The sequence below is a fragment of the Pagrus pagrus genome, assembly GCF_965226575.1.
Source record: "Pagrus pagrus genome assembly, chromosome: 11".
NCBI lineage: Eukaryota > Metazoa > Chordata > Actinopteri > Spariformes > Sparidae > Pagrus > Pagrus pagrus.
The window spans coordinates 9523941-9546934 of NC_140195.1; the positions used below are offsets into that span (position 1 = coordinate 9523941).

The window sequence follows — 22994 nt, forward strand, 5'->3', positions numbered from 1 at the left end:
GTCTGTTGCCAAGGTTACAACATTGACAACATGACGTGGCCATTCATTCTCAATACTGTATCTCCCTGGCCTTCTGTGAGAAAGTGGCTGCTAATCTTAGCCCTCAATCTACCCGCCTGTCAATGTGAAGAGGGAAGCAGCCGAGGTATGGGATGAGGGGAGTTGGGCCAGCGCCGTCCATTCGCGTTGCGACCTGTTCCACTCATCAACTGCCCCTCCCCCATCTGCTGCCGCCACCCCACAGTTTCTCTCCGGGCGGTGCGTGTTCCCTCAGCTTGCAGATAAAAGCCATCGGTCCCCCCGCTCCTGCCAGTGTGTGATGGGGGGAAAGTCAGAGCTGTTTCTATGCAGACCCATGTGTCACTTTTCCTCTTCGCAGGTACATGGTGACTTGAGGAGGAGAGAGGGGTTGAATGGCAACCGGATGGTAGTCACAATAAAACTGTAATTGAAAGATATGTTATCGTGACTATTTCAAGCTGAGGAAAGTGGTATCAAAGAGACATTCCTGTTTAAAAAAAGAGAAGAAAGGGGACCTCTTTTAATTAAAAAACAGTGCTCAAAGGGGCGACCAAAAGTTGAAACTGGAGGCATGTTTGGCATGAATAAGTTGCCCCTCTCCTTTGTGTGGTGACACTGACAAATAGAGCTCCGTGTGTGAAAAGGAGACTTATCTTTGATGGGTAATGAATTCAAAGTCATGGAGATGAACGTGCTCTTTGAGGTTCAGAGGGCTTTAACTGAAGTCATATTATCTCACTCCAACAAATGGAAGCAGCGCTGTCACATGGTGCCATCCCCACGCCCTGATTCGTCAGAAGGAGAGAGTGTGATGTCTCTCTAGGCACAGATGTACCGCTGTTGGTTCTGAGGTAATGCTATTGTTGTAGCAGTACATGCTGGTCATCCTAGCTCACTTGCACCATGGTCAAGTTGTGTAATAGCCTGTGTAACACACATAGCAGCCCCGGATAGACAGAGAATTGATTTTTGCGGTACACACATTGCTAAAGCAAAGCTACAGTACAGTGGATGTGCTACTGCTCTGATGTTGTTCCAAGTCAACAGTTGCCCTAGCTGAGGACACCTGCAGGCTACCAGTGGCCAGACACATGGATATTTAACCAGTTCTTTGTGCTGAACCTTTGTGTTTTTATGACAGACACAGTTTTCAAGATGTGCACAAACCCATTTCTGCTCAATTGCTCCCAGCGGCGGCTCCAAATAGATTTAGCAATGATACTGTGAGAGGGGAGATAGGGAGCAGAAGTGAGAGAGGAGAGAGAGACCTAGAGAACAATGAAAAGGCAGGAAGGGAGAGTGAAAGAGAAGGAAAAAAAATAGTCTGAAAATGAGCCAGAATGGGATTTTTGCAGTTCAGTTAAGAAAGGCTTTGAATGTATTTGAATCACAGACTTGATCTGCCACCAGCCTATTTTTATTAGCTGCTTGACAGTGCAGCATAGTGTTGGGATTACAACCAGCGCCTGTGTTATTCAGGGTTCCTCACAGCTAAATTTGTATTTGAGCATTCCTAGCACGCCTCTGCCTCCTCCAAGCACACACTTTAATGCTTTCCCCGTCTCCTTTTTGTTTTCAAACTACATAATTTTAGTGTCGCGGGTCACATATTAGGAAACAAACATGGTAGCAATTAGAAATGCTTATCTTGTTCCCTTTCTTCTCCTCATTTTTAACGAGTGATTCCTCATCCTAATATCTTGAGAGAATGGAGCAGATATTCAAATGAGTTCTTTTATTATGGGCAATATTAAAGCTAGGCTTTGACGTTGTTCAAATTCTTAATTGAAAAGAAATGTATCCTATCCTCTTGAGTGGTGTAAATCATATCCCTCCTCCATCCCCTGTGCGCTAGTTTATGTTATCTGTGGCTAATTCATGCCACACTTAATTTGGCCTTGATTGTAAATGTCCGGGGTGAGATGAGAGCCTTGTCGCTATTGTGCCTGTGCCTGAGTTGTACACGGTCTCGCAGGATTAGATGATTTTGAATTTCAACTGCGACTCTCAAATGAGCATCTCTCTCATCAGATGAAAACCTCTTTATCGGCGTGACAGTTGTACCCATCTGCCCATTTCCTCCCTGAGCCGAATCAGAGAGAAGGAATTTTTGTGTTTACACCTAGAGTAAAACCTAAATATTTTAACTGCTAGGCAGAGATGTCTCCCCTCTGCCATTGTTGTTGACAGACGTTGCTTTGAGCAATTTTCGTTTAAGCATCCTTCATTACTGGCAGACATGGTGAACACATGCGGTGGATTTGTCATAATTAAACCAGGGCTTGGCTTGGACTTGGAACAGAAGATGCAATAAAGACGACAGTTTATTTAGGATAAACTCCCCGGCTCCTTGGAGCTTCACAGGGGGAACCTCCACACTCTAAATCTAGTTGCACGAACATATGAGGGGATAAAGTGGCTCTATTAAATTTGTTGACTCCAAAGATCCTCTCTGAAGCTGCAGCGTATTGCATTTGTTGGCTCTTCCATCCCTGCTAGCCTTCTCCAACGGCTTCTAGGATTGAATCAGACAGTGCCCAGATCCTCACCATTGCATGGGATGAACACTATTGAATTGCTTGGCTTGTAGATCCACAATTCTAACTTCTTTAGACTATATTGAATTTACCATCCTGGGCAATCAATAATACTAAGTTTTGCAGGCAGTATTGAACTCTATCCTCACACATCTACTCTGTGGTCGGTTTCTCTCCAATTGCTTTGGAATCTGCAGGCTGTCACGCACAAAAGAACTGATTCTGAGTTGGCTTTTTAAAACAAGGTTCATAAAGCCATGGGAATTGTGCAGACTGGCCCACATTGTAAAACAAAAGCAGTGTACATGTAGTCAGATAAAATGTGAGTGGAATCATTTCCTGCTGAGGCAAGGAAGAGAGGTAGTTTCATATTCTTTGAGGTCTGTTGCAGTGCAGATATAAAAAACATGAGCAATTATCCTTTGTGCCTATTTTTTTATGTTGAATTACTCATTTAATTTGGTAATCCAGATGGTTTCCAGTGTCTAATGAGACACTGTCCGGAAGATTATTCTGTCCTCTGAAAGCCTGTCCATGATAGCAGTAGGCCTAGAGGGCAACAGCATAGCATTGCTGTGGCATTCAGTGCATTGCGATTCACCATTGGCCCCCTGGGTAATGAAAGGCCTAATAAATGAATCCATCAGAGTGTCTGTGTGTTGCTCTCTGTGTGTATCTGGGATGCAGTCAGGCCCAGACGTGCCCAGTCTCCGGGCACACAGAGGAAAGGGATGCCATTGCTGGCAGGCCTGATGAATGGGTGGCAGGCCGCGCCATGACAAAGACGAATGTGACAGCCCCCATCCCGCAAAAGGGGGGCGGTGCTCAACTACCGAGGGGAGATCACGTGATGCTGACCACCTCCCCTTCCTAGTTACATCCCCTACTGCCTGAGCCGAAGGTGGTGGAAGAACCAGAGGGAGGAAAGGAGGAGAAAGAAGAATATCAGATCATCCTATTGAGTGACTGCCTCCCTCCTCTTCCACTCATACTCTTTTCATCAAACAGTATATAAAGCAATACTACAGGCATAGGGAGGGCGGACTATATAGTATTTGCTGAGAAGTAAATGATGGGAAATAACAAACACTTCTTTAAATTGAGAGCAGTATTTAATAAAGGCACTTGAAAAATAACAGGCTTAAACAAACACAAAAGAATTCATCAATAGATCTTCTTCGACCAGAATTGATGTGCTAATCTGTGCAAGATGGTAAATAGTGGAAGGCCCCGGGCTCTATTTGGTTTTCAACTTTATTAGAGGTGGGAGGAAATTAAAGACTGCAGATCAATAGCAATATTTGTTTTATATTACTCAGGTGTCCTTTGATTGTCTGCATGAGTGAGCGACTGGAGTCTGATTTTGGTGACTGTCTCTATCAGATAACTACATAGTATGGTCTATTAGGTGGATCACTTACACTTAAGATGAAGATGCTCTTGTACTTTTCAAAGTGCCTGTCAGTAATCACTTCTGTTACGGGGCAGCTTATTATCATCAGAACTGAGTGTGGAGAGGTGTCTTTATTCTAAAATCTAAAGCAATCACTTAATTTTGATTTTAATGATTAAGATAATGTAATGTTCTACACTGGTAAAACTGTACCAAGGATATTTTGAGCTATTACCCAGACATGTCAGTTTGGACTGGAACTATGTTGCAGTGCGACTGAAGAAAACCTCCTTGACCTCGCTTCCGAACTCCTCAATAGACAGAGTCATCTTCTCTGTGGTAAGGAGGTGAGGTGGGGGTCGGTTAACTATCCCCTCTAAGATAGGCCTTCGGTGAGAGGGAGAGAAGTGAGGGGGGGGAAGTCAATGGGAAACTGAGATGATTAAGAGGCTTTCACTTTTAACAGAAAAGCGAGGATTGGTTTCTATTGCACCCTCTTCTTTTCATGGCCGGGTCTAGTGGACAGGCTGGTGCTGTAGTCTGAACAGAGCCAAGACTTGCCTATTAATAGACTATTGAGTGCTATTGATCCTTGGCTCGTGTGACACATAAGATACAATGAGCCATAGATCCCAGTAAAGAGCCATGTCTTTCTTTTCACTTTACCACAATTGCATATGATTATAGGAGTCTGGAGATCAGTCGGAGAGGCCTATCTTTGTGTAACGATGACCAAAAGTGCGACGGTACCCTGGGTAAAAGCCGACTGCAATTTGCAAACTTTTGTCATAAACACAAAAGCTCTTGAACAAAATGGCCACAATGGAGACTTGGCTTTGCTGAGACGGAATATGGCTCCTCCATAATTTGATGGATAGGTTTTTGTGTAAACTACCCAAACATGGATATGTTTCAAAAAGTGAAGATGCTTTCTCTTTGCATCCAAGGTGAGAATAACTCCAAAAAGCTGCTATACAATTACGGATAAATTAGAGGGCTAATGACGAGAGGGAATGGTGGTTATATCAATAACCCCTCTAATGGTCAATTCCAGAATGCTGTCTGCTGTGTGCTAGATTTAGTGTAATGGATAAGGTGCCTGTTTAGCAGAGGCTTACTTGTCGCCAAACGAGGGAACAAACCTCAAATAGCCAAATTAAAAACTGAATAATAGATGAGTGATGCCAGGATGAGAGAGAGGAGAGGAGACAGCTGTAATTTCTACTCTTGGAAAAAAAAAGGGAGCCTTGGCATGTAATTGTTGAGAATTTATAAGGACACAGGAGATAAGTAGAGACAAGAGAAGATACACATCCCACTGCGAGAATCACCTTTACAGAAAGACACTTAATACTGATGGTTATTAGAGGTGAAAGTCTACAAAATCTTCAAAACATTGTAAATGCTGCTGTTATTAAGGTTGACTGCCAGCCTGTGTGAGAGAGTGCTTCTCTTTCATGGGTTGTATCCTCTTTGCAGAAAACAGCAGCAGCAGTCTTGAAACGATAAGAAGTTTTGAATTATGCTGGAATGACAGAGAGGAAGTTTATTTTGGCAGCGAATTGCGTCAGAATGCTATTGAATGCTTAACAAGAGGAGTGCAGTCCATGGGGCATTATTCTCAATCTGCATATGAGAGGGATGTCTGAGGAGTGTCTGTCTGTGAGACATGTTCAATACCAACACCATCTTCCCAGAAGGCCATGCCTGACCCCTGTTATGTGTTCAAAGACTCCCCCAATGACATGCTGTTTGAGGTACGCAAGAGGGATGGAGCTCCAGAAAATGTATGAACTGTGGGAGATTTAAAACATTTTTTCGAATAAATGTAAAAATACATGCATTGCGGTCTACACAAAGGAACAACTAGTTTACTAACAATAGCATTATGGGTAATGAGGGTGAATTGGTTCGCACAGCAGAATATTATAAGCCCCAGTTATTGTCATCTGGAGGAGACAGCTTCTGCAGATTTGCTAATAACAAGAGTCTGACTCATTCTGTGTTTTTAGCTCGCTGGGTTTCCACTGGGCTTGTTTTTCTTTTTTCTGTGCACCTGTGAGAAAAAAAGGACTTCCCTGCTTGGCGGCTGGTGATGCAATCTGATATGAGTGGGGGCTATGTGATCACAGAATAGCCTCTCTGGTGAAGAGGTGAAGCTATTACTGCACCATTGAGTGCAGGTCATTTGCCACAGCCACCTGGCCCTCTGATCGCTGCTTGGAAAGGGCTGTAGTAGCTGGACTGTTCTCTCCCTCTGTTATCCTTTGTGCCTCAGCAAAGAAGTCTAGCTTAACAAGCATCTCGGTCTCAAGGATTTTCAGATTAAAAATGTGTGTGTGTTTGTGGGGTTGCAACAGTATTTTTCAAGGTAGGATGGCCATCTCAGGAAAACAGAAAATATCACGTTTCACAGTATTACTGTATTGTACAATCATTACAATTACTCTATTATTAATATATCAGGTTTTTTTGCAGGGACTGACGGATGTTTTTTTCAGGGCCGATACTGATAGCAATTATTAGTAATTAAGGAGGCCGATAGGAGGTACATCTGCGATAAAGAATTAAAATCTTGTCAACATTTAGAAAAACGGTGATGGAATGTTACTTACCACAGTTTACTCAAGAATTGCTTAAGTACAATTTATGAGGTACTTTACTTACTTATACACACCACTACTTTTATTTGATAACTTTAGTAAGTACTTGATCAACATTATTCAGTGTTGATTCAGTTTTAATTTATTGACTTTCTTTTGGGAAAGATCTACACGGTGCTCTTCTTTTGAAGCATGCACTAGTCTGTTCAGATGAGAGCATCAAAACATTTCATAGGCATATTGTAGACTACCAAGGTAAAAGAGTGTATAAGACAGGATTCAGAAATGGCAAGATTGTCTTCACTCGCATGTAAAATTCATTGTATTACATTTGTATGGCACATAGATCCAAGTTGTTGTCTTGATACACTTTTACTCCATAGCATGTTAACATCATGTCATGCCAAATGGAGCACTATCTCATCAAAGTTTCAGCGCTGTTTGGAGAGCCTGAGAGGAAAGGTTTGTAATGGAGAGACATTGAAGAGGGATCCCGACAGCATGATGGTGAAGAAGGCCTGCTGGCTTACCAGCTCACATACGCAGATGGACGATGTGTCAAGGGAATCTCATACACACTGATCAGAGGCTCTCTTCCCGGCCAGCAGTGGGAGGAAATGGGACTGAACGAAAGGAGGAAGAGCGAGAGAAGGAGTTAATCACTGCACTAATGCTGTACTTCATCATCGTTTCCTGAGCCCGCCTGCTCACCCTCACTGCCGGTACTTGACTGTCTACACAGCGTCCCCCTCTCCTAGTTTTAGCTACGCCACTGTTGACTAGCCCACAATGAGCTTATCACTCAGTTAGACTAACTGGAACTCCAGTAGCATAACATGTTTATGGAGGAGACTCACAAAGCACCATATGAAAGTTGTTGATCCTTGAAGGTGATTCAAGTGGCCGCCAATAGGGAGAGGATTTGGACTGACCTTGGCTGTCGTGCATCAGATATGTATGCAGGGGAAAGTGCTTTTTGTGCTTTTTCATGCATGCCTATTTGACACGGGTCCTTTGAGGAGGACTCTTTATTTTCGCAAAGGCCCACATGTGGTGTGCTGACCCTGTGCTATGTTTGAACACAGCTTGTGTGACGCGTGTGCGAGTGTGGACTCGGCTGTTTGTTTGTGTGGGTTCTTGGCTGTTAGTGCATGTGTGCATAAGTGCATGTAGGATGCATGCCGTGCACAAAGATGGATCTGAGGCCGGTGGTGAAGGTGAGTGAGTTTAAGCAGGCTCCTCCCTCGGGCTCTTGTTCCACAGACAGTTACAAACAGGATCTTAGGAAGTGCTGTGCTCCAGTGCATGGCCAACCATCAGCCTGGCCTCAAAAATATGAGTCCACATGCGACGCGCATAACACAGCGTTGCTGTCATACCCGCCCCACTGCCCTGGCAGTCATTTCCTCACCCCACAGCAGCTACCACAGCCTCTTAAACCCATTTCAGCCATCTGGATTAGATACTGTAAGGTGCCATCCATGCAAAGGTTATGTTCACAATCCTTGTCTCAGTCTCTGACAAATGCACATGCTCACACATAGTACACCCTGTTGAGATCTTTGTACACTGCATGCAAAGCTAATGTCAGCTTTATAGCTTTTATGTTGCATTTGAAGAGCTGAATGTTTGCTGGTGCCCTCACTATTTGTGAAAAATAGCTATGAGAGAAAATTAACTGACATGGGGTCCCAGACAAGATTGCTGATACACTCATAACCTTTATCGCTTCTAGGTACTCTGATGATGTCTCACACAGATTCTGTTAAAGATGGTTTCCCTTTTGTTTTCTTGTTTTCCATACACATCAAGTTACCTCACGGATTTTATCTCTAGTGATCATTTAAAACATTAGGCATGTACAAAACTGGTGAAAGTCTGCCTTTCAAATTACACCTCAAGCTACAAAGGAACAGAGTGTCTTTTTAGATGAGACTATATAGTCAGACGTTAGCACGTTGTGGTGTGATGGTGTGGTGTGTGTGTGTTGCCGTGAGTGATAGAGTGACAGCCACATGACAGGACTGTGCTGTGATCACAACTCTGTTGAGGAGACAACGATGGCAGTGCTTGGCTAGATGCCCATCAGTTTGTCTGTCTTCCGCCTTTCTGGTCATACTGTAGATATACATAAACATAGACACACCTAAACATACCTGGCTCAGTGCTTAATGGGTGCCTGTCTGTCATACACACATGCCCACATGCACACAGTCAACAAACGGGTGGTGGAAACGCCACGGTGCAGTGATTTCAGCTTTGGTTCCACATCACCTCCTACTAATGGTGGTAATTAATTGATGAATGAGGTCAAATCGGAGATATCCATGCACATCTCAATTCGGATACAACCCCATCTCATCCCTGTGCTCACCTCTCTGCCACCCCCCAAGTTGTTTTCTTATTGCGCAGTGCACCACATTCCCTCTGTGCTCATCTGCATAAGACCTTGGGATGAATGTTAACGATGTTTAATTAGACAAGACGTGGGATGGATGAGTGGGTGGAGGCAGTGAGGCCAGGGTGGTGCTGCCCCCCTCTGGGGGGAGAGAACACATAAAACACACACATAGACCCCTGCATGCATTCACACTTAAGCATTTACACACACACCCACACACACACGTACACACACACACTTGATGAACAATAAATGACCATTAAAAGGCCAAAAGCTACAGGCGAACATGACCTTACGAGTGATTGGTACACTCTGACTTGGTGCTATGCTCCCATCCCATATTTTACCAACATCAAGGGCACAGACCCCTCATTGTTAATGCAATATAAATTAAACATTTTTAAACGAAATACATTTGTAGGATATTATGTAGCGATAATTAACTGCCCTTGATAGTAAATCTAATTAAGAAAACATTTATTTCTCCCAAGCTTTTTGTCTGGAATCAACAATTTTCTTGTGCCATTAATTGGCCCAAAATGAGTGCGTTAAACATTTCACAAAATTTAATTCATCCTCCTGGCTCAAGCCCCTGACTGTAGTCAGAGTTTGTTGAGTGCTACTATTTGAATACTGGTTGAATGAATTTAGTAAAAACCTTCTCATTATTAGTTTCTGGATTGATTAAACTCCAGCTTATTCAAATTTCTGGTCCACAATTGGTTGACTGAACATTGTGACTGGGATCGATGCTAGGTGAGTGCACTGCGATCCGTGCCTGAGGCCGGCATGCTGGCTTTTCATGCTTATCTAAGACATTGAGACAACTTTCTAGTCCCAGCTCGCTCTGTATAAACATTTCCACTACACTGATCTGTGAAAGAACATCAGGCAGCAGCTTACTGTAGGGTAATCCAGTAAATGATCGCCGTGTCGTTTCGACAGTGCAGCCATTGCAGAGATAAGGGGATGCAGATGTTTCTCGCTAGCTGTTCCCAGATGAGGTGTCATTATCCAGGCTCGGTCTCAGACCTGCTGTTTTCAGCCCATCTCCTCAACTGGGTGACTGACTGTGGACCAGATGCAAAGACACACTCAAATGTGCACTTCGTGTCTATTGCTCGCTGCTGTCTCCTCCAGGCTTGGGCTTATCTTGTGGTCACGGTCAGACAGAGACACCTGCGAATGCTGTGGATTAGCAGGCTGCCTGGAGTAAGGCGTTTAATGCTGTGCCCCAAGGATCCTCGGCTGAAGGCAGGCTGAGTTGTGAGGCTGACGCAAGCTCAAAAAAAGGCATCTCAGGGCCTAGATTGAGATCAATGACTTCTCAAAGCTGCCATATAAAACATTCAATGAAAGAGTCATTTGAGAGACGCAGGTAAACATGCTTTGATTACAACAGAGAAAAGGGGAGTGTGTTTGTTCACTTATAAGTCTTGCTGAAACAACAACAAGGCGGCTTGTTCTCCTTTGTGTTGGAGATGCCATGTTGAATCTCCACTCTTAATTAATTTGGTGAGCACAGAGAGGGAGCGTTTGTCACCCCTGCTCTCGCCTGTTAGTGCTATTTGTCTGTGGGTGACCTTTGATTTCACACTGCATTGGTTTTCTCCCGTTATGGACAAGAGGCGGTTTTTGCTGACAACAGAGGAAACCTTATCTTTTAAATAAGTAATTCCTCAACTGCTCAGTGAGTTCACCAGCAGCAAAATATTGGGATTGCTGAAAAGGCAGGCACAGAAGCACACTGGGGAAAATATCTCCTCTCTCTATATGCTACAGCACCTACTCCTGACTCTCATTAAAAATTCCACCACACTGTGTTTGAACAAGACTTTCTACATAATAGTATATTATATATTACAATACTGCTTTTGTTTATCTACTTGATAAACCTGTAAGTGCCTGTTTTTTTCTTTTTTCCCATAATATATACAGTTTGTGGATACGTTTCTGGGCTTTAAATATGCAGTATTGTTAGAATGTCAGTTCTTTGGAGGCCCTGTGGTTAAGAGGTCTCAATGCTAGTGTACATGGACAGCTCTTGGTTTGGCATATGGCCTGTGTGGGACTGAGGAGGCAAAGAGGGGGCAGGTTTATCGTTGTATTGTGGAGGGGTTTAGGCGGTGACACAATAGCACCAGCCAGGCCTCCTTGGCACCAGCTGAGGCCCAGAGCTTTAGGTTTTTGGGAAGGAAGCATCGATTGGGGCGATGGCTGGAGTGACTGAGAGGTGGGACGGATGAGGGAATTGCAAGGGGATGGATGTGTTGGCACCTGGCTCTGTGGGTTCTGGCTGGGTGCTGGAGCAGTCTCCAGTAACATTGATGCATGGCCATGAATTATATTATGCCTTGGCAGCTGCTTACTCCCAGATTCATCTTAGCAGTCATTGGGTTATTTATTTATTTGTTTCCACAATTTGTCAAAAGAGTTCCCACGTAAAATGGGGAAAAAAAAAACAACCTAACAAGATTAAAAAATGAGGCAGATTTAGAGTATTTTACCGAATGGGTATTTGTGCAGGTAAAAGCATTATGACAGCTCGCAAAGGTGTAGCAGCTAAATTCTGATGGAGTGCTTTGTTTTTATCCAAATGTCACTGGGTGAAAAAAAGACGGTGTAGTGAAGTATAAGACGGTTTTCTCTGAAAATCTCTTGAACACCTGCCTCAAAACCAGCCGGGATAACACCTCATTCAATGGCTGCCTGCGAGCTGTAGCGAGCTCAGGCTGTGGGAGATAGAAGTGATGCCTCGGGCCTTTTGTTCAACTCTGACATGGCTGTTCGGACACCTTTGTTCTGGGAGGAGAGGCCCATTCACAGCGTGCCCGGGGAACAAATTGAATCCGGTTGACAATTAATAGCCGTGCGGCATGTTTAATTAAGAGCATGTAGCCAGCGAGCGACGTGAGGGAGATAAACAGGGGAGAGCTGCACCGAGCCAGACTGGGCTCACAAAGGAGCAGGCCATTGGAGCGTCTGGCTGATCGATTCCCCACCGTCTGCAGAGAGCAGCCTTTACAAAGAGCAGCCTGAGCCTCCCCTCTCAACGGGCCAAACTTTTATAGGGGAGAGATGTGAGACTGATAATGCACACAAGGCAGATGGGAGTATGCAGATAGAGGCAGAAAAGTTGAGGAAAAGTTAGCTCAGTGGAAAAAAGAAGTGCAAGTGAAACCTATACAGCTGCACTGGTGCACTTTAGTATTTGGTAGCTTCGGTTTGGCGAAAATGACCTTGAGCAGGATGATTGCTGGTGTTGAGTGGTCATTGACTGTAGCTCATGTGGATGGTTAGTGTTACATTGTTGTCTGGCGTTGGGGTCTGTTGTTGGGAGACGAAACATGCGTGCAGGCAAGCTGGTTTGACTTCAGGCGTCTGTGACCTTCACAGTCCCACATTCCCGTTATTGTAACATGAACACAAAGCGGCAGAGAGCCAAGAGAGAGAGAGCACTTGACAGCTTGTCTGATAGGCCAAACAATACCAGCCATGGGCAGGCGATGCTCCGGACAGATAGTTATACGCACACACACGCACGTGCACGCACATGCACTCACACCCACTTCAATTAAAGAGAGCCCTCCTCCAGAACTAACAATCACATCAGTCAGCGAGATGGCAGGAACTGAGAGGAGATAAAATGAAGGCAGTTCATGTGAGGATTTGACTTATACCGTTTGTGTGCCGGCATGTACAGTCAGTGTTCGTATGCGTGTGAATGTGTGTGTCTGTGTGTGTTCTGTGCCTGTACATATGTGTGCTGACAGGCGTACAGAGAGATGACAGGAACAGAAAAGGGAGTTGCAGGAATGTAACTTGTTCATATAAGAATTAAAAGGGTGTGTGTGTGTGTGTGTGTGTGTGTGTGGTGTACAGACTGTGTACAGGAAGTAGCAAAAGAGGATAAAGGCATGAGTCTGACAGACAAAGGGTGATCCTTTCATGCTGACGAGTAGTTGGGGAAAAAAGAGTTTCTGCCGGCTAATTGGCCTGAGCTGGAAATCTGGCCATCCCTTTGGTGAATTTTCAGTCTTGTCTTGTCTTCATGTCTTTTCTCTCCGTCTTTAGAGCGGAGTGTGTCATTCTCTATGAATGGACAGTGTGGGCTAAATATTTCATTCTGTTTCTTTTCATGACATATACTGTAGTTGATTAAAGACATAACATTCTGACCTTTAACACATAATCTGCCTTCTCTTCCATCTTTTTCTTTCCTCTTTCTCTGCTCCTCCGCCTCCTCCTCCTTCCTCTCCTTCACCTCTTTTCTTCCTGCCTTTCATGGTGCAAGCTTCAGTTTGTGTGTCACAATTTGTCCTACTGCCAGAAAAAGAAAGCTCTTTCACAATAGCTACATATTGAAAGCAGGTTGAAAATAACACTTTAAAACTTACCCACAAAACCTCACATGTTCTCATCACAGTATGCTACTTATGCAAACGCACATGCACATATTTGCACCACATGCTCACAGGCACACGTGCATTACACTGTGGTCAAAGATAGATGCAATTTTGAAGGAAGACCTGTAGGTGGTTCTTGGGTGTGTCTCGGGTTGAAAGTTAGAAATTGGTTTCATGCAAGGGTGCCCCAGTCATTTGGCTGGACTGAATAGTTGAATTCAGAGGATAATGCAGGCATTAATTGATTCTGGAGCCTGAAATAAATAGGCTTTCAGCTCACATGAGACAGAACTCTGCTCATTTGTGCCTTTCCAGGAATACGGGGGAGTGTCTGCCCTTCTCCCCTCCCCTCTTTGGATAGGTCCTGCAGGAGTCCTAAAATGAAAGCTGACATCATTTGATGGATATGAAGTGAATGGTGACCTTCTAGATTCCACTGTCACTTCATTTATGCATGATACCATCGCTCCTTGACTTTTGGGAAAATTTGGATGATATTTGAGGATATAGTGCTTATATTCTTAGAATGTCTCCACAGAGAAAATTCACACCTCAATTATATTTAGATGACATTTAATGCCCTCTCTGTGGATTTTCACCGCAATATCTTTCTCACACAAAGCATAAGAAGGCAACAAATGTAGCATTTATGTCTGCGCTCTATATCAAATTGTGAAATTACATTAGGAGTCACACAGGCCTGATGGCTGTTGGCGGTACAATCTGACACGGCACTTTCAATATCTGCTGTCTTCCAAAACAAGAGCATCTGTCAAATAGAAGACATACAGTAAAGAATTAGAGAGGGGAGACACAGAGTGAACCACCTCTTCTGGTGAGTTTGACTGCTCCTGCAGAGTTTGTCTTTACCTCTTTTGGTGGACAGAAGTTGGGTTTGAGGGGAAGAAAAGTTCAGCAGCAGAGTGGGGTAACAGCCTGGAGTCTCGGCAGTGGGGCTCGGGTAAGGTCAGCATCATGGAAGCTCCGCCACTCTCCGTTCTCCTTGGTTGGGCTGTCAGCAGGGGGGGAAACAGACATCCTGCTGCATAGATGATGAAGAGGACGTGCAGCGTGAACGCCAGAGGTCAGACAGCCACGGGGTGCCAGGAAGTGAACCTGGCCGCTTCCCGCCGCGCCCTGCAGCACACCATGATGTGTCCGCGTGCACGCACATACATATTTTTTTGCCCTGTTTACTAATGTATTGCTTCATATTGCCGCCTTACCTTCCAACACGTCTTAAAGTCTTGCCAGAAGTTAGAGCCTGAGGGAAAGAGAGGGAGGGAGAGATAGAAGTAGAGAGAGGTGTAATAGAATCATTACACAAGACACATCTCTCAAGGGTACAGCAGTAGGAGGTCCCATATGGGCTTTACATCAGCGGGCACACACACATCCATAGCAACAACCGCAGGGTCACAAAGCTGCCTAATTATGGCTGACAAAGATGGATGTATTTCATCTCAGTCAACTTTATGTCCAATTCTCATTCAGCCTCTGCCTAACACACTACATACTATAGATCCATTCCCTCATAAACTCTTCCTGTGAGACCTCCAGGTTTTTCTCAGTCTCTCCACTGTTCTCCTTGTCTCATCTTTTCTGTCTTTGTGGCTGCTTCTTTTTTACTACACAAGTGAATAGAAATGCAGGACATGCACGCACAGGTATGCGGTTACAGTGTTGGAGTCGGTGGCTGACCATTGCAAGGCCAAATAATTACATCCTCTCAACGAACATACGAGACAGCAGCCATGGCACTGAAGCCAAAACAATCCTGTCTCATGCCAGCTCCCTGTTCCTGGTCTCTCCGTCTTTCTGTCCGTCCTGTTTTCCCTTCAGCATATGGCTGCAGCTTCTCACTCCGTGGCAGAGAAGACAGGAAGGGAGACTGAGTATTCACAAACTGTGTCATGGGGCACAGAGTACAAACACACACACAAAAAAAATGACATTTTCTATAAAATTATATTTGGTGTAAGATACCGAAGTTATATCATTACTTTTTTTCACACGTTAAAGCATAACATCACAAATAATATGCAGTCTATTACCACAATTAATTTCTCACTTCAGTCTGTCACTATGAAGTCTTTATTAGACCCATCAGTGGAGCCCTGGCTGGCCAAGCAGATCAGTGGGAATCAAAACTGAGAAGATTGTCTTCTGTGTGATTATAATATTAGCTAAATGTTAATTATGTTTAGTTAGTAAATATTTTTTTCTGAAATGATGTAGTAATAACAATTAAGATATATTTCTTCTGCGTCTCTTGTCAAAGTCAACAACTGTCCCTTGAAAAACGTGACTTCTCTTTTAGCTAGTGGTTAACTTAGTTAATTAATAGGGCTACTGTAGCTAATCCTCATTAAGTACATTTTCCACTGCTGCAGTGCTGCTGTCTTCGTCTAATTGGAGTATTATGTCTGATTTTGTATTTGATTTGTTTTCTGTTGCAATGGACTATTTCTTAAAGCTGACAAACTTTGAGAATCACAGAATAGGCCTACTGGACGAGCAAGCTGCTTGATTGGTTGCTGGACACTCTTTATGTTTTTGCAATGCACAGAGAGGTGACAAAGGAAACAAAGCATCAAGTCTCTTGATACGATGTTGAGCCACACTGAGCAACAGGAAAAGCTTCAGTCTATGAAAATCTACTGGAATGATTAACACCATTTTTTCAAAAAAAAAAATGTATGTAATTCAGGATTTCAAAAAATGTTTTGGAAAGTTCTTTTTTAAATGATCCCATATTGTAGATGTTCATTTGGTGTGTGTTCTGGTGACTACAAAGGCTGCAAGATATGATTAAAATGTATGTTATTTATTCTGGTTTTACCTGAGAAACCAGGTGTCTGATACTGTATCGGTGAGACTCTGTACTTTCTTATTAATAATCTGTGGTCGGGATTTTTCTGGTTGTCAGCGATTTTGGAGAAAATGTCATTCCAAGGTTGTCAAATACCGACACTTTCGCCAACCTAAAGTGTCGTTATTTGACAACCTGGAAATGAGAATCCACTACCCTCACCTTTAAATAGTGTTTTTACAAACAGCTAAATCTAATTGTATTTACAAACAGGACAAATCCTGCATAGTATGCCTTTAAAGTTAGGCTGTTAGCTGATAAGGCCCATTATAAAAATTCCCCCCCTCGAGCAAGACCCCTCCTCTGCCACTGTTCTTTCTCATTGCTAAGTCTTCTCGTATAAAACTATATAGTATATAGAAGCGATATTGTAAACAAAAAGGAGAGTGCTGGCGGAGCAGCTGCTGTGGGTAACATTGATTGTGGGAGCAGGGAGGCGTGCAGCATTGAGGCGTGAGAGGAGGCTCCCCAGGAGAATGCCTCCTTTTTCAGAACAGTCTTATGACCAGCATCCCAAGCAGAAATGTGAAGAGAGGCATTGACCAACTACTGGAAAACATCTAAGCTATCCAGGATCAATGCCAAATTGATCCCCGAACTATGTATAATGTAGGCCAGTGGATGGCTTGTCTTGCTCTTCCCACCTCTTGTATGGCAAGAGGGAGCAGAGCTGCAAGAGCTGAAGAGGTACATCGCAAGCTAGAGCGAGAAACAGAGCAAAATTGCCTGAGGTGTGTTTTAAACATATGGTAAGGCCTTTGTGGTGAAGGAGTTTGCTGAGCAACTATGCTCAGTGTGATACGAGAACATGCATTTTCGCGAGCTCACAGAATTTTGTGTTCAGCGATGATGGTGCACTTTCTGTTTTTAAATCGATCAGGTGCATCAGTTGCCAAAACACAGGATGGTTTGGGGCTATGGGTGAGGTAAAGCAGAACACCTCTGTTCGCTCCTTCGCAGTGGAGTGAACACAGTGTGACTTCCACCCCTCCCTTAGCATGGGTGTCCCTTGTAAGCCCCATGCAGGTCCTAATGAGCAGTATGCTGGAAAGGGCATCTTTTTAACCCAGCACAGGGACTCATAGAGCAGCCTTACTCCTCTTCAACAGATGCCAAGTGCAGCTGTCAACATCTCCATGCTATTATTGTTGCTTACTTTCACTTTCTCAACTTTCGCACTCTCTTACGTCTCTGTTTCTGTCTCATACATCTCGTGTTCTCTCTTTTACACTGTCCTGACCGTTCGTCTTGATACCAATTCCACTGCATCCTATTATGAGCCGTGCTAGAACAATCTTAAAGGCTAGCTGGAGGTTACAGCTTTCTAAAATAGATTCACTCCACCTCACTACTTTCCCCAGCTTAAAAGAGTAATATGGCCATATGAGATTACATAGATACAGTGTGTGATACATTATTGCTAGTGCATTAAGAATTCATGAAGTATAAACAAAAAAACCCAAAATGATTCAGCACAGGCATTTTTGTCTGCAGAATCGAACCCAAGCGCTCTTTTTTTAATCACCATACCTTCACGCTTCTCCTGTTTAAAATGCATTTATCATTGTCATGGGTAAAAAACTTTAAACTTTGTTCCTCCTCTCTCCTTTTTGATTATCCCCTCCCTTTTCAGTAACTCTCCCACCCTCCTTCTCCATCCCTTTCTTTAGTGCCAGTCTATCTCTTCTGTGTCTAATTACATTTGAATTTTTTCTGGTGTAATCTCGTGATAGCCTGAAGCTTCAGCAAACCCCTCCACCCCCCGCCCCCCAAATCCCCGCCAGTCCATTTGTGCCCAGCCCCAGGCAGGTTGGTTTCCTGGGCTGCCCTGGAGGAAATATCAGATGACCTGGCTCTCCACAGCAAAACCCAGGTCATCAGGGAGGGCTCCTCTCACCGTATCCCTTCCTTGCCCCCCTCTCATCCACTTCCTGCTTTCAAGTGCAGGGCAAGGTCAAAGCTTTGAGGGTGCATTCCCCAGACTTCACCACGAGGCAGGCTGGAGGCGCTGTGCTCTCCTCTCTAGCCAGACTTTACTCCATCTATTCTTTAGCATCTTCCTGCTCTCTCATATTCATTTCATTAGCTCAAGCTTTTACTGCAATCAATACTGTTGCTAAAGTTAGTTTTTCTAATACAGCGATTCATTAAGTGCCTTTTCATTAGTGTCACTAGAGCACCAGTATAACTGGAATAATACTGTAATGGACAAACATATGCTGTAATTGTTGAATCCTTTTTTGGGTGATGAAGACTGGTTTTAAATGGCTGAGCGCACAAAGAATGACTTATTACTCTATGTTTTTGCATAATGTGTCTAGTAAATCGTGGGTTTAAAAACCAAGATTAAATTCTCAGACAATGATGTAATGTGTTGGTATTTTAATGTAGGCGGTGGCACAGAAAGAAATGCGCTTCAGAGTTTTGTCCTCTCAGCTCTGTATCGTTCCCACCTCTCATCTTCTGTCTGCTCAGATGCAGAAGGAGAGGAGAGACATTATGGATGGTGTTTAGAGACAGGTGTCTGATGCGTGCTGAGATAATGCCAAAAGACTCCTATCTCTCCTTCTAATGGAACAGCGACAGTTGTTTCAAGTGATCAGGTCTGTCATCCAAATGCCAGAGCGTTGGTCCTCTCAACGCTTCTCTTTTCTCCCATAAATCAAAGTTGCTAGTGAGAGAGAGAATCAGAGGGAACAGCAAAACAGTGTAGCCTCAGGTCATCCTGGGATAGTGAATCTACCATGGAGGCTTTTGTGCAATGAGAAAGGGTGATGGTCTAATGAAATCCATCTGATCAGGCCGACAAACAGTTGCTCCTAAAATTGTCATCGCAACTGATTTTGAGATCATCAAAATGTGGGACAAATAGTGTTTATATTTTGAGAGTTTACTGCTCTCGCATCCCCCTTCCTTGGTGCAAAGAAGTGAAATGGGATGAATATGTTAGTGTCATCTCCAATTTCAAATAGGTAGACATTTCAAAAGCTGATTCTCTCTGGAGAAAATGTTGTACCTCGAGAGTGAAAATATCATTTGAAAGGCGAGACAGTAAAAGCCAGTCATCTCAAAATGAAAATTTTCTCATGGTGGCTTTCCTTTTCACTTCAGCGGTTATGGGAAAGAGAAAAAAAAAATTGAGTGAGTGAGTGAGTGAGAGTCAGATTGAAGGAGGTGTATAGAAGCTATGAGAAGAGAAAACTAGAGGAGAGACACACTGATGAGTGTACAGGAGTGACACCTCCTGAAGAGCATGTTAATAACGTGCCAGGCCCAGACAGGTAACCAGTAATCAGACCCTCTGATTGTTACACGTTAGACAGGAACACACACACAAACACACTTGGCTCTCCATCTCCATCAGCCCTGAAACTGCTAGACTGCTCCGTCATGTTCTGGGGCGGCCCCCTTTGCTAACAGTGTGTCGCAGCTCTTACAGAGACAAAAGAAACAAATGAGATGGCTGGGTTACAACAAACAGCTCCGGGTTGTTCTTTCCCCTGTAAAATGAAAGGGCCCTTTTTTGCAACCACCGTGTCAATTAGAGGAGGTATTGCTCATACTCACTCTCTGGTTCACTGCCAACTCGTGCTGATTGTTATTTATTTAGATCAGGCTTGGAAGGAGTTTGCCTCAATTTAAGCTGTGAGGAAGACAGCCCTTACTGGTACAGTGTATTTCAACAGCACCTGGAGATAAAACCCCAGCAAAGATCATGTCAGTGGGGAGGCTGAGGCTTAAAGCAAGGAAGTACAAACAGCATTGCGCGAGCAGGATTTTGACCTAAGAGGTAGAGTGAGGTAGGAGCTGTGTGTACAGAGAGCCTCCTCTGAATATTTCCCCAGCGACGGAGAGCAGGCCAGAGGCACTGAGGTCAGCAGATAGAGTCCAGAGCCCATTGACAGCTGCTGGTTTGACTTTGATGCACCATCAGTGTTCAGCACACCGGTTGCCCGCTTCCCCCTCCGCCTCTCTCGCACTAACCCGCAAGCGTGTTTGCTCAACCTGAACGCACGCTAGCCTCTCATTATGCTGCCCATGCAAACTTTGTCTCTTTGCAGCTGTTTAATGGCTGCACGTCTGTTTTTGTTTGTTTCCTCACCATAAGATTATTGCACCTTTATGGTTGGTCGGGGGGTTGGAATAATCCCTGGCATCTGTTCAGAGAGGGAGGGGTGCGCAAAGAGCCAAAGGTAGAGGCTCACTTCTTTTTTTTATTTTGTTCAGTACGAGACCATGCGGCCCCCTATTTCATCCTCTGCCACCGAGGCTGGGGCTGTGACTCTATTTTAAAGACAAGACTGATGTGCTAACAAGCACAGAGGTCACTGAAGGAGCTTCCCGCTGCCGTTTATCCCTCGCAAAATGAACACAGAATAGCAGGGATTAATCTAATCACTGCCGTGTTAGTATAATTTCCTCATAAATGTATGCAGAAAAGTAACTTTATTGTGACCTTAGAAGTGAAGTGCAATTTTTTTTCTTACAAGGTGAACATTTCACTGCTTTATTGTTTTTTTTTTCTGACATATAAAAGAGAGGAGTAGCCCTGAGCTCCTCTCGACAGCCTCATCCTCCTCCTATCTTTTTCTTAATTCAAGACTCCATCTTGTCATGACTTCATCGCCTCCGGTCATTATGGCAGGAGAACAGGAAGTTAATCAACGCAGCATTATCTCCCAGCCTGCACCTGGAGGCAAGGGTGCCAGTCATGCTACCAACCCTCTCTCTGTTGGGACCCCTGCCAGCCTGGGAACCCCTCACATCGCAATGCCCTGCAGCATCCCGAAGGGCTATCGCCAGTGTGCTGTGTCTCTGTGCCAGGTCACACTTGTGACACAGCCTTGACGAGCCAGTGGGAGCCTCCTTGCAGTGATGCATACTTAATAGTGTGTATGGATGCAAAAAAAATAAGGCAAACTACTGTCTCGGATTTTGTGATGGCTTTGTGCAGCCACATATGTTTCATATTTTTCCAATTTCTGCTGTAGAGAAAGCTGGTGTTTTTGGATACGTTATTGCCCCATGTGGAGGGGCAAAGTAACAACATAAAGCCCGGAGGAGACTTTTTTCAAACTCCAGCCTCACAGACCAAACAAGACAATATTTGAACAACATATTCACACTTAAGTGTTTGTTGACACTGCAACATAAGGAGAGATGCACATCCTTAGAAACTATAAAGATATTTTTGTGGCATCTGGTCTGTCCTTGTGTCTAGCTCTCTCTCTCACAGTCTGAGAAGCTGACAAATGTTCTTGCTGAAGAGTGAATTGCTGGCTGTCGCTGGTAATCATTAGGTTGTCCACCAGCATCCAAAGTGCTTTTATTTCTGCCCATTAGTTTGGTGAGAAAATGGCCGGGTATGGTCTAGCGTGTTCCCCCTTACACTCAGACTGATGCAGTAGGATGGGTGAGCATGGGAAACATGAAAGTGTTTGAAGTATCTCTATTTATACCAGTGGCAGTTAGGACATATTTTTTACTTTTATTTTTTTTTTTCTATCTCTTTGTACACAACTAACTCCCAAGGATCTACAACCTTTTCTGAAGTAGCGGTACACACGCATGTCAATATTGTGAGACTGGCGTGTAATTATTATTCAAAGGTTAAAGAGTGGATTGATCCATAGAGGAGTGTCAAGGGCAGATCAAAGGGATTTGGGGGAGGATCGGACCAAAAATGTTAAAAGCCGCTCGCTCTCAAACACAGAGATGTCAATCTTTCTGAGAGCACCTTGATGTCCTCAGAGGAGAACTTGATCAAAGCTTTCGTAACAAAGATGGTCTCAGAAGATGATCTGACCTCAGCTGCATTCCACTTCTGTCTTTCACTTTACTTTTACCAGTCTCCATTTACCTGCCTGAGCTCCCTGGCACTGCCCCTGTTTCCGTCTTTCCCGTGTTTGTGCTGCTGGTTAAACTGTCTGAATATCAATGAAGCAGTCTCACCGATGTATTACAAACACAAGAGAACAGTGATTAAAGATGACATATCTAAGCCTCACTCCCTTCCTCTCTCCTCTCTTCTCTTTTTCACAGGAGATTGCAGCTTACTTGATAACATTTGAAAAGCATGAAGAATGGCTAACGACGTCCCCTAAAACAAGGTAAGAAAATTACACTCCTGCCCTCTCTTAAAACATAAGTTAAGATTCATACCCCTTAAAGTATTACGTTCAGGGAGACAAAATTTCCATTTTTAGTTTTACATAATTTTCTCTCCAAGACCATTTCCCTCATCACAGCTTGCAGCCTCCTTCAGGTTCAGTGTAGGATGTTTAATCTTACAGGCTGCTCATGGCTGTTCAGGAAAGTTTACAGTTTGCAGATAAATGATAGAATATTAATATTGACTAATAATTGCCTTTTAGCAAGCCAATTAACATGACATGCACTGGTGCAGCATCTGCTTTAAATGGTGTGTTAATGTGTTCCTATCTGTCTGCACATTCACCACGCAGCTAATAACACTGTTAAAGCTGGGGGTGTTTGTCTGGGTCAGACGTTACACCCACATGTGGAACAAAATGCCAAGAGCTTACTGTAATATTTGAAAATGAAGATGGGTGCCAGCGTTGCAGTTAATTTATTAATGTATGCAGATACATAAAGGGCCAGTTAGCAAATGAAGACCATCAGCAAACTTTAACACCTGAAATTTAATGTCAGCAGACAAATGTGTTTTGTAGCAGCATTGGCTTGGATGTAATTATATAATCTATGTAGTGTAATAATTAATAATGCATGTAGCTTTGTAA

General features: G+C 43.8%; 1 protein-coding gene across 2 annotated transcripts in view; it reads left to right on the forward strand.

Moving 5' to 3' along the window:
- camta1a (calmodulin binding transcription activator 1a) overlaps positions 1 to 22994 on the forward strand; it is a 285954-nt gene that overhangs the window by 106793 nt on the left and 156167 nt on the right. For both annotated transcript variants that reach the window (XM_084365528.1, XM_084365529.1), the window contains one exon: positions 22276 to 22343. In XM_084365528.1, the coding sequence (XP_084221654.1) occupies positions 22276 to 22343 (68 nt within the window). The remainder of the gene's footprint in view (positions 1 to 22275; positions 22344 to 22994) is intronic.